The sequence below is a fragment of the Anolis carolinensis genome, chromosome 1 (assembly GCF_035594765.1).
Source record: "Anolis carolinensis isolate JA03-04 chromosome 1, rAnoCar3.1.pri, whole genome shotgun sequence".
Classification (NCBI taxonomy): Eukaryota; Metazoa; Chordata; class Lepidosauria; order Squamata; family Dactyloidae; genus Anolis; species Anolis carolinensis.
Genome location: NC_085841.1, coordinates 204,241,815 through 204,254,342, shown reverse-complemented (window position 1 = coordinate 204,254,342; position 12,528 = coordinate 204,241,815). Strand labels below are relative to the sequence as shown.

The window sequence follows — 12,528 nt, the reverse complement described above, 5'->3', positions numbered from 1 at the left end:
GGCCACCCTGCTGGGATCTGCGCGCATCATCCGAAAATACATCACACAGTCCTAGACACTTGGGAAGTGTTCGACTTGTGATTTTGTGATATGAAATCCAGCATATCTATCTTGTTTGCTGTGTCATAATAAAATAATAATAATAATAATAATAATAATAATAATAATAATAATAATAACTTTATTTTTATATCCTGCTCCCATCTCCCCAGAGGGGACTCGGGGCGGCTCACATGGGGACAAACGCAGTTTCAACATACAATAAAATACAGCATAATTAAACCAATAAAAAACAAGTAAAATAGTATAAACATACAAACCAGCATAAAACATCAACATCAAAACATTAGAACATTAGAGTTGACCATGTGTTGACCATTGACCATGTGTTGCCTTCTGCTCTGTGTCTTAGGTCCCATCTACACTGCTGTATAAAATCCAGATTATTTGTTTTGAACTGGATTATTTATTTATTTCTTTAATTTATATACCGCTTTTCTCCCCCAGGGGATTATATTGGGGCTCTTCCAGACAGGCCCCAAATGCGGAACCTGTCTCATTTTTACTGGAGGCATCCAAATGACGCCTCAGGTAAAAGTGAATAATTGCAGAGTAAACCAGGTTTCCCCAGTTTACGTCACATTGATTAAACACCTCTACCAATCCGGACCTTTAAACTATGACCTTGGATGGTCTTTAGAGGTGAAAGCCCTGTGGGGATTGACTCCCAAGACTGCTTCTGCAGTGCCATAGGTCAGTCCTCATAGCCGTCTCACTTCTTCATGCTCCCAAAAGCCTGGAGGAGCGGGATGGCACCCCTGTACCTCCAAGCCCCCCCATTTTGGCCCCCCAAACTTACCAGAGGGTCCTGTGGGCAGTGCAGGCTCCTCTCTACAGTCCTTCTGATGTGATAACATGGTGTGTCAGGAGGTGGGGAGGAGAGGAGGGATTTCCCTTCCACCTCCTGACATGTCATTTTCTCACATCAGGAAGACTATAAAGAGGGTCTTGCACTTGCCTCTAGGCTCCTCTGGTAGGTTTGGGGGTAAAGTGGGCTGTATTGGGGCTGGATGGCATCCCAGATCAAGCTTTGATTGATCCAGGATGCCATTTAGCTACCCCTTCCAGGAAAACCCGGGGTTTGGGTGCAGACTACAATGCGAGAAGAAACGGGTTGTTTCAATCCGCATCCTCTTGGGTTTTGGCATAGTGTAGAAGGGCCCCTTAGTCTACACTGCCATATAATCCAGTTCAAAGCAGATAACTGGATTTTGTGTGGCAGTGTAGATAGGACCTAAGATAATCTCTAGATGCACCACAACAGTCTCTGATTTCTGTGTTTTGTTTAATGCCGATTCCTCAAGTTGACCGCCCATGGATTTCCAGCTAGAATTCAAACTCTCTTCTTCCAGGATAGATATGTTTATATAATCATGGATATTCAGACATGGATGTGTTTCTTTATATTTCATCAGTGCAGTTTAATACAAGAGGTTTCCTCTTGGGATTTAAATAAATAAATAAATAAGCCAACTATCATTGCTGTTCATTTATGTTTCTAAAACAGTGGTTCTCAACCTGTGGGCCCCCAGATGTTTTTAACCTTCAACTCCCAGAAATCCTAACAGCTGGGAACCTGGCTGGGATTTCTGGGAGTTGTAGGCCAAAACACCTGGGGACCCAAAGATTGAGAACCACTGCTCTAGATAATATTCAGCTGAGTTTAAAGGGAAATAAACCCTTAATGTGTCTAGCTAGACTATTGTACTCATGGTACAGGTGATTTGAAGCACTGATGTTCATGGGTTTGTAGTCCAAAACACTTGGGGACCCACAGGTTGAGAACCACTGCTCTAAAGGCTGAAAGGATTTAATGAAATTATTTCCCCCTACTTTTGGGGATGCAGTGCTCTTAATGCCAATCTGTCTTCTCCGTTGTTTGAACAAGAGGTAGCTAGAGAAGTGAGTGCTCTGAACTCTGCAGTAGATCCAGTTGGCAGGTGGAAACGTACAGATGCTTCTCTATATATTGTTGGCAACCTGTATCTAAAAGAGGGATGCAAGTTGCTTTCTAAAATAACAAATACTTACCAACACCTTCTGCAACATTTCCTCATGTCTTCGCATGTCATCTTCCACCAAATGTTTTAGCTACTGTACCACAAAGTCATGACCTAGCCTGTATGATGCATACATTTAGAAATGTTTTCATTTCATCTAGGTGCCAAAATTTTATGGTTATCGGTGCTTTACATGCATAAGTTAAAAGAGGGTAATATATGTTTTGGCCCTTCTCAATACAATGCAGGCAGTCTATCAGCAATTACAGTAGAGTCTCACTTATCCAAGCTAAACGGGCTGGCAGAAGCTTGGATAAGCGAATATCTTGGATAATAAGGAGGGATTAAGGAAAAGCCTATTAAACATCAAATTAGGTTATGATTTTACAAATTAAGCACCAAAACTTCATGTTATACAACAAATTTGACAGAAAAAGTAGTTCAATACACAGTAATGTTATGTTGTAATTACTGTATTTACGAATTTAGCACCAAAATATCACGATATATTGAAAACATTGACTACAAAAATGGCTTGGATTATCCAGAGGCTTGGATAAGCGAGGCTTGGATAAGTGAGACTCTACTGTATTTACAGAACATGTCCAGCCTTTTAAGTCTTCTGAGAAATTAAAAAGGAGGGATGTAAAACAAGGAATCCACGTAGGACTTTCTGAAGTGTCCAGAACACAGCTTTTACTAGGTTGTATTTCCTTGTGCATTAACAAGAGGTCAAAATGTTGGTTTTATTTCACTGTTGAGACACTCAGAGGAGCCAGTGTAAATGGTCAAGAAGTTTTTTGAGTCAGGAGGTGAGACTAAAAAGGCTGTCAACAAGATATACCAGAACACTCATGGGTTGTGTTGCCATGATTACTTAATCCTCTTATTCAACAGTGTCTTAACAGCTATACTTCAGATAACTATTAAGATAACTGGCCCACCTAGTGACAACTGATCTTTTTGTGTGCATGAAAAACTGAAGGTGGACTATAATTTTATTTTAGATAGTTTTCCATTAGTGAAATAGGAAATACTGCCAAACAGGGCAGTAGTGAAATATGTAATTATCCCAATTTGATACTGATGGTATGAATGTTCACTGCTCATGGTAGGTAAAGGTAAAGATTTCCCCCTGACATTAAGTCTAATTGTGTCCGACTCTGAGGGTTGGTGCTCATCTCCATTTCTAAGCCAAAGAGCCGGCATTGTCCTTAGACACCTCCAAGGTCATGTGGCCGGCATGACTGCATGGAGCACTGTTACCTTCCCGTCGGACCTATTGATCTACTCACATTTGTATGTTTTCAAACTGCTAGGTTGGTAGAAGCTGGGGTTAACAGTGGGAGCTCACCCCACTCCCCGAATTCAAATCACCAACTTTTCAGTCAACAAGTTCAGCAGCTTAGTTAGAACTAAGCAGTTGTTTTAGGTTAAACCCATACATAGTCATACTAAAACTAATTTGAATCAGTGAAATTTAAGTTTTTCATGACTTCAAGGACCTTAAACCAAGCATGACAAAGTCTGGATCAAACTCTTTATTTGTTCCAACCTCACAGCCCTTTTATAAAAATATAAAATCAAATTATATGAGCAAATGAAGAATGTGATGAGCAACTTACCACAGTTCACAGTCACACTTGAACAGCTGTTAATTTATAATGTTTTCTTGCCACTGCAAAAGCAAATGAAGCAATCTTTTTCAAACTTTCTTGTCACCGCTGTGGCACCAGTAGTGGTCTGTATATTTAAAACTTAGCTTCTTGTAATGGGAACAGTACATCATATAATATATGAGATCTTCCAAGTCCCCTTATCATAAATACTGTGGCTTACAGTACAATTTTACACCTATCTAATGAGAAGCAAGTCACAGTAAGATTGATGAGGTTTATTCCTAGATAAGTAAGGAACCCCGGTGGCGAAGTGTTAAAGCACTGAGCTGCTGAACTTAACTGGCTCTGATTGTTTCTTGTCTGGAATTCCCCTGTTTTTTGAGTGTTGTTCTAATTCTTCTGGAACATGGCTATATAGCCCGGAAAACCCATAGCAACCCAGTGATTCCGGCCATGAAAGCCTTTGACAACATGTTTTGGAATATCTATCTTTCAGCCCCGGTGGCGAAGTGTGTTAAAGCACTGAGCTGCTGAACTTGCCAGGTGCCAGGTTCAAACCCTGGGAGCGGCGGGAGCGGCCGCTGTTAGCTCCAGCTTCTGCCAACCTAGCAGTTCAAAAACATGGCAATGTGAGTAGATCAATAGGTACCGCTCCAGTGGGAAGGTAACAGCGCTCCATGCAGTCATGCCGGCCACATGACCTTGGAGGTATCTACGGACAACTTAGAAATGGCTTAGAAATGGAGATGAGCGCCAACCCCCAGAGTCAGACATGACTGGACTTAACGTCAGGGGAAACCTTTATCTTTTATTTCTAGATAAATGGATATATAATTATATATTCACTTGATAGGGGCTTCCAGAATTGGAGAGTGAAAAACAGTAAACATTCTCCTGGCCTAGGCAGTTAACCATTAAACATGATGATGGACAGCCAACAATTGGATTCATGGTGGATGGGGGTGGCTTGGAGCTCGTCCTTTGTTTTTTCTTGTTAAAGTGGGCCTTGGCAGGAATCATGACTGACAAAGGGGTAGATCCATTATTACAGTCTGGGCAACAGACTAGCCACAGGATCTCCCTGTGCCAGGTGGGCATGGAGTTAAGCAAGGGAGCAGGTGGGATGACAGCCACCCCAAAGACATAATATTCAGAGGGCGGGGGATCTACAAATTGGAAGGAAACAGAAAACGAAATGGATCTGGAATTTTTTTTTATAAGAAAACCCATGTCTGAGATATTTCAGTTTGGCTGTATTTCTGTTCAGAAATTGATGTGTACTGTTAATTGGTGTTTCTGATTATTTGAGGCTAAATGGACCAGAACGGCTGAAACTTAAAGAGTCTGTAATTATGTTTACTAAGTGGTTGGCTGCAAAGTGAGATTAATTTGGGGTCCCCCTCCCTGTTTTCTTTTCATGCTTGCAGACTGAAGATTCTCAAAGATCACTTCACCTACTCCCTCTACGTCAATATCTGCCGTTCCCTCTTTGAAAAAGACAAGCTGCTCTTCTCCTTCTGCCTGAACATAAACCTTTTGAAGCATGAGAAATTGGTTAGTGCTGCTGAAATAGTCCTTGTATGAAAGCTTTCACTTGGGTGGGGGGCAGAATGGTGTTTGTGGAGGACACGGGCAGGATTTGGGCTACATGTTCATGGCGCTTACTATAACCTGCATGTCAGTGGAGGAAGGGCCATTGGTATCTTCTGCTCAGTGGGAACTATAGCTGTTTGTGGAGGAAGGAGGCTGTCTGTGTAAGTGAACACCACCTCCACATAAACGCATAAACATTTTTCATAGAATCATAGAATAGTAGAGTTGGAAGAGACCTCATGGGCCATCCAGTCCAACCCTCTGCCAAGAAGCAGGAAATCGCATTCAAAGCACCCCCGACAGATGGCCATCCAGCCTCTGTTTAAAAGCCTCCAAAGAAGGAGCCTCCACCACAGTCAGGGGCAGAGAGTTCCACTGCTGAACAGCTCTCACAGTGAGGAAGTTCTTCCTGATATTCAGGTGGAATCTCCTTTCCTGTAGTTTGAAGCCATTGTTCTGCATCCCAGTCTGCAGGGCAGCAGAAAACAAGCTTGCTCCCTCCTCCCTATGACTTCCCCTCACATATTTGTACATGGGGTTTATAGATCTGTGGAAAGTCCAGGGTGGGGGAAAGAACTCTTGCCTCTTGGAGGCAAGTGTGAATGTTGCAATTTGCCACCTTGATTAGCATTTAATGGCCTTGCAGCTTCAAAGCCTGACTGCTCCCTGAATGGGGGAATCCTTTGTTGGGAGGTGTTAACTGGCCCTGATTGTTTCTTGTCTGGAATTCCCCTGTTTTTTGAGTGTTGTTCTAATTCTTCTGGAACATGGCTATATAGCCCGGAAAACCCATAGCAACCTAGTGATTCCGGCCATGAAAGCCTTTGACAACATATTTTGGAATATCTATCTTTCACATGCCAATGTTTCCTGTGAAGTAATTTATTTTAATGAATTGCAGATTGATTCAGCGGAGTGGACGTTTTTGCTGACAGGCGGCATAGGCCTGGACAACCCCTATTCTAATCCTTGCCCATGGCTCCCCCAGAAATCATGGGATGAAATCTGCCGCCTTGATGATCTGCCAATCTTCAAAGGCATTCGGAAGGGATTTATCCACTTGAAAGAAGGATGGAAGGCAGTCTATGATAGTTTGGTAGGTTCCCCAAACTTGTTTACCCAGTGTTGGAAATAAACATTCATTCCACACCTTATTACCTATACCTTTTTAAAGCTTTACATACATTTGTAGGAATAATTGCTGCTGTTTCAGTTAGTATTGCGAAATGCTTTGCCTATGGAAAATACAGCTTTTTGGGATAGTGAGGAAGGAAAATTATAAGCAGTTTGCTTGCTTTAGAAATGATGAGTTTTAGACAGTTTTTCTTAAGGGGAGTAGACCGTGTAATTTTTTTCTTCTACAAAATTAATTTAGTTTAGCCTGAACAAAGGAATAAATTTATAGTTTAATTTTCTTGCACTTAATTATGTTTTAATAAGGAAGGCTTAATAACTCCTATCATGAAGTGCAACACTGTCCAAGTAATTCACAGGTGAAAGGCAAGGTTGGTTCACTGCTGATTTGGTAATCAGGCTTTGTTCTGTTGCTTGGTAGCAGAGTACATACTTTGCATGAATAAATTTATCAGGTTAAATTATATGAGGCTAGAACCAGAGTTTTGAAAAATTACTTTTTGTGGCTACAGCTGTCAAAACCTCCCAGTTAACCTGACCAGTAGCCATGCTGGGATATTGCTTTCCAAAGCACTGATGTAGTAGCAAATAACACGAAAATATTCTGCTTGGATTTCTGAAGATCTTTTGGTGCCATTAAGAATTGGCTAAGTGTATTAAGAAATGTGTATTGTTATCCATGGTTTCCAGGAATAACCCTATGTTTTGTTCAGTGGGATGTTACACCATGTAACAAAATTCGAAATTATTTCTGTTCCTGGTTTGAAAATGTTATTTCCTGTTTAATTTTGCAGTATTTTAATTAATTATTATACCTCAGAAACTTTGTTTTTGTGACTGCCACAAACTGTGTTGAATCAACTGAGACTCTCTGAGATATTCATTGAAAAACTATAGCAAAATGTGCTGCGGGATGTCCTGCGAAAGCAAAGTTTTTGCAGTTTAATAAACCTTTTCCATGTTTTTATGATAAAATCAATTAGTAATTGACATTTATAACCCAGGGACAAAAAATGTGTTACATACTGTAATGAGCTTAATAAATTTAGACAAGCTGTGGATACAAATAAGTCATAGTATTAAAGTGCTGGATCAGACAGCCATTCAGTCCTTGCAGGAACACACAATTAAAGCACTCCCAACAAATAGCCATCCACCCAATGTTTAAAAAACCTCTAGCAAAAAGACTCCACCACTAAGGTTGTCCAAATTTTCGTTATGATTCTCGTTTCGTTATTATTTCGGATTGTTCTTGCTTTTTGAACCGAGTATTGAAACGTTTTCCCTGGGCGCAACTGGCAATGTAATTCGAACCATCGTTGGCCCATTCTGTAATTGTGTCTTAAATGTTTCGTTAAATTTTTTCCTCCCAAATTTTTTTTTAAATATTTTTTTTAAAAAAATTTAAATTTTTTTTTGTTTCTGCAACCTAACTTGAATGGGAGCCTAGCGCAGCCTAAAATGGCTACCGCTCCCTGGCCAATCAGAGACTTCCACGATGGCTGAAAAAGGTGGGGGCTAGCGTCCTCCGCGTCCACGTGTAGGAGGATCTCTATAAAAATCCCCTCCCCAACCGAGCCAAGCCATTCTGGGCTAGGATACCGAGCAGAGAGGGTGGTTTGCGCCGCGCTGGGAATCAAGCTGCTTGCTTGCTTGGAGGAGAGAGGGCTAAGTGACAGTTCTGGCTATAGGGGGTTGAGTGTTTGTTGTTGCTGGTTCGATATTGTGGTTTTTCTTTTTTTCTTTTTGGGAAATTGGCTTGGTGCTTGTGGCAGAGTCCTTGCTGTGGCTTTAGGGAATTTTTATTTTCAAAAGGACGTGGGCGCCAAGGCATTGCTTTCCTGGCGCTCCATTTCTAAACCTCTGCCTTTTTTTTTTTTTTTTGGAATTTAGCAATCACTACATCAGCCCTTCTTTGCAATCCTGAAAGGGGGGGAACTTGAAAATTATAGTTTCCAAAGGACGTCTGCGTTCCTGCAAGTGCAGTGCTTGGGGTGCTTTACTTTTCTACTCCAGAGGGAGACCCTCTGCCTTTTCGGGTTTTTTTTGGAATTTAGCAATCACTAGATCAGCCCTTCTTTGCAATCCTGAAAGGGGGGTGACATTGAAAATAATAGTTTCCAAAGGACGTCTGCGTTCCTGCAAGTGCATTGCTTCCCTCCCGCTCCGTTTGTAATCCCAAGCCCCCGGGCTGAGTGTTATTGCAGCAATCACAAAGACACACATTGTTTTCAAACCTAAAAGGGTACATTGGAAGAAATAGTTTCCAAAGGACGTGGGGCACCCGCCAAGGCATTGCTTCCCTCACGCTCCATTTCTATTCCCAAGCCTTGGGCTGAGTTTTATTTCTGCAATCACAAAGTCAGACATTGATTTGTTTCAATAGAGGGTCCACAGCAATTTATAGTTTCCAAAGGACATTGCCAATCCTGTCAAGGCATTGCTTGGCGTGTGCTGCATTTCTAATCCAAAGCCTACACAAGTAGAAGAGAGACTTTTACAGTGATAAGAACCCAATTGAACAGGAAATAAGACTTTCAAACCAGGAACAGGTTTCTTCAAATATTGAAAAATAGGGTATTATAAAAAGTTATGAAAATTTGCCAAAAATCATAGGAGACAGGAAACGTTCTGCAATTTGTTGAGCAAAGAGTGTTGAATATGATCTCCCACTGTACCAAATTTGATGAGGATAGCTCAAGAAATGAGGGTGGGAGAGCCCTGTAAAAGTCCCCCCCGGTTTCCTGTTTTTTTTTTGGCGATTGCGCATGCGCGCCCGCCATTTTAGAAACATTAAGAATCATTACGAATTTTCGGAAATATCTGAAATTTTTGGGTGAAAATTTCGGAAATAATTTCTATATCGAAGCGCCGGCACCCCCTACTTTAGAAACAAGAATTGAAACATTTTTTCCATCGATCGGACAAGCCTATCCACCACACATCTAAGGGTCCTTCCAGACAGGCCCTATATCCCAGGATCTGATCATAGGTTTTCTGCATTGAACTGGATTATGTGAGTCCTCACTGCCAGGTAATCTGGGATAAACAAAAAAAAACTGGGATCAGATTTTGGATAATAGGGCCTATCTGGAAGGGCCCTAAGGCATCTTAGTCTAAAAGCTTGTACCATCAGAACTTCTTCCTAACATTCAGGTGAGATCTCTTTTCCTAAAGTGAATTGGAGATCTCATGCCATTAATGGAAATTAAGGGAGCAGTGTTAGGGAGAGGAACAGATGAAAAGAAAATACAGTAGAGTCTCACTAATCCAAGCCTCGCTTATCCAAGCCTCTGGATAATCCAAGCCATTTTGGTAGTCAATGTTTTCAATATATCGTGATATTTTGGTACTAAATTTGTAAATACAGTAATTACAACATAACATTACTGCGTATTGAGCTACTTTTTCTATCAAATTTGTTGCATAACATGATGTTTTGGTGCTTAATTTGTAAAATCATAACTTAATTTGATGTTTAATAGGCTTTTCCTTAATCCCTCCTTATTATCCAAAATATTCGCTTATCCAAGCTTCTGCCGGCCCGTTTAGCTTGGATAAGTGAGACTCTACTGTAGTTTTATAGAGCTGAATATGTAGATAGATCTCACTTCCATCCTTATCTGAATAAGAGCTAATGGCTCCAGTTCAAAAAAAGAGGTGCTGGAGGTGCACCAAAAAAGGAATCTGTTAACTGTTTTGCAGGAAAGGAAAGCCAAGAAGGGAAATAAATCCAAATCATTTCTCATTTCCTGATAAATAGTGTCCCATATGCACTCATGTATAAGTTGAGGGCAGGTTTGGGGACAGAATTATGAATTTTGATATGTTCAGTCGAGATGTGTGTACGTGAGAAAAAAATCATTTTCATAAAAAGTGTCATATGTTAAATGTGTTTCCATTGCATATTTACTAAGATTTTGCAGAAACAGAAAACTGTTACGTATTTGCATTAAAATTTTGGAACAAAATGATTGTCTATGGAGGAAATAGCTTTGTTTAACCATCTATTCTTCCGTAATTTTAGTGCAGATTGCTTTAAAAACTGGGTGTTTAGGATCAGTCTAAGAGCACAGTTCGATCACCTATGAAAAGTGAATATCCTATATCTACTTCCAAGTAAATATATTTATATTTACTTGGAAGTAGATATAGGATATTCACTTTTCACTGGAACTGGGTGGGGACTCTGGCCCCTTCCACACAGCTGAATAAATCCCACATTATCTGCTTTGAACTAGAATATATGGCAGTGTGGATTCGGATAACCCAGTTCAAAACAAATATTGTGGGATTTTTCTGCCTTCATATTCTGGGTTATATGGCTGTGTGGAAGGGCCCTTTGTCCCTTGCTTAATTAATTTACAGTATTTATATTCTGCCCTTCCCACCCCGAAGGGGATCACAATGCCCACATACATGGCAAACATCCAGTGCCATTAGACAATACGACGTATATAGACAGACACAGAGGCAATTTAACATTTCAGCTTCTGGCCTCATGAGGGTATGCTCAATTCTGGCCACAAGGGGAGCTGCTGCTTCACTGTCCACTTGTGACACCGAGTCCTTGATGGAGTACTTCCTCATTCTTCCGCACACTGCTGGAAGGTTTTATGGTGTCATAAATTAGTTAAATTAGCCTCCCTGTATAAAGTGGTACCTAAATTTCCCACTCAATGGACGCAACTATCTGTTGGGCTACATAGGTCAACAGCAAACTAGACTATTAAATGGTTGGGAGCTCACTCCGACCTGCACTGGATTCGAAGTCATGATCTTTTGGTCAATAATGATTTATTGTAGCTGGCTACTAACCAGCTGTGCCACAACCCGATCTTAAAGTGGGTTACCTTATGTAGTCATAGTCAATGCATTGTAAGTATTTAATGTATATCTGTTCTGCTACAGTTGTTCAAGCTTCCTTACTGTCTAGCTACACCTGAAGTGCAATCTTTTAAAATGGATCTTTAGTTACCACTAAACAAATAAAAAGGAAAGAACATCCCATTGGAGAGGCGTTTTAGCTAAATATAAAATGCTCCCTTCCCCAATTCCAAATATATGTATTTTCAGCACAGAATTACTTGGAATACCACAAGGAGAGAGTTATGGCATATAAAAATGAATGTCTGGAAGGGCTCTCTTTTTCCCCCAAGTTAACTTTTCTTCAAGCTGCTTGTACATTTAATCCACTTTAAACCATTCTGGGCCAGATTCCTAACATGCAATCAAGACAGCCAGTTTTCTGTGACACTAGTCTGTAAAAGCTGAAGGAAGTTATGCATGCATCTGTTTTTCAGGAGCCTCATCATGAGACATTTCCTGATGACTGGCAAGATAAACTGGGAGAGTTTCAGAGAATGCTCATCATCCGCTGCTTGAGATCTGACAAAGTAAGTGTGGAAACTTTTTTTTCCGTGTCAGGAGTGACTTGAGAAACTGCATAAGATGAGTTATCAGAGGTTTACTAGAGTGAATATGGTTTGATTTCTCCCTTCTCAAGATTCTACCTAGATCTTTATCAGGTTTGTGTTGAAGAAGACAAATATGTGTTAGGTTCTGCATGGGCCTCTCTTCATTCCTGACACCATTCCTTCATTTTTCTTATTGTTTTATGTTTTATTTGTGATATCCTGTGTTTTGGAGTTGCCATACAAATTTAGTAAGTACTCAGTCCTTCTTCTCAGTTGTCATTGGAATTACAACAACAACTACTCTTTATTGATTAGTCAGTTTTGACCATATCAAAACATGTGAAACATACAAAACGTACACACTTACCCATACATACAGTAAAACCATGTAAAACCATGTATAGATACAAAGCATCCCTGCCTACTAGCCTACCAACCCACTCCTAGGTAGTTGTGTAAATACAGAATAAAAAGATTAAAATTAAAATTAATTATTCCCTTAAGGTAAGGTTTAAGCGGGGCAAAGGTAAGTAAAACTAGTGGCTTGCCCATAGTAAATTTTATATTAGGATTTTGTTATTGGCATTAATATCACAGCTGTCCGCTTTAGTAAGTACGCATTATCTCGCTCATGTATTCCCAGCAGTGCAAGACATTCAATCTCAGTCATTTTTCTTTCTTTCTCTTATGTTGACTTGCAGTTGA

The 12,528-nt window shown here is 40.4% G+C and overlaps 1 protein-coding gene across 1 annotated transcript in view; it reads left to right on the top strand.

Annotated features, from left to right (window-relative positions):
- dnah7 (dynein axonemal heavy chain 7) overlaps positions 1 to 12,528 on the top strand; it is a gene marked incomplete in the record, with an annotated part of 224,097 nt that overhangs the window by 159,796 nt on the left and 51,773 nt on the right. Inside the window, 3 exon segments of the mRNA XM_062964053.1 lie at positions 5,107 to 5,233; positions 6,174 to 6,368; positions 11,710 to 11,802. Coding sequence (XP_062820123.1) covers positions 5,107 to 5,233; positions 6,174 to 6,368; positions 11,710 to 11,802 — 415 coding nt within the window.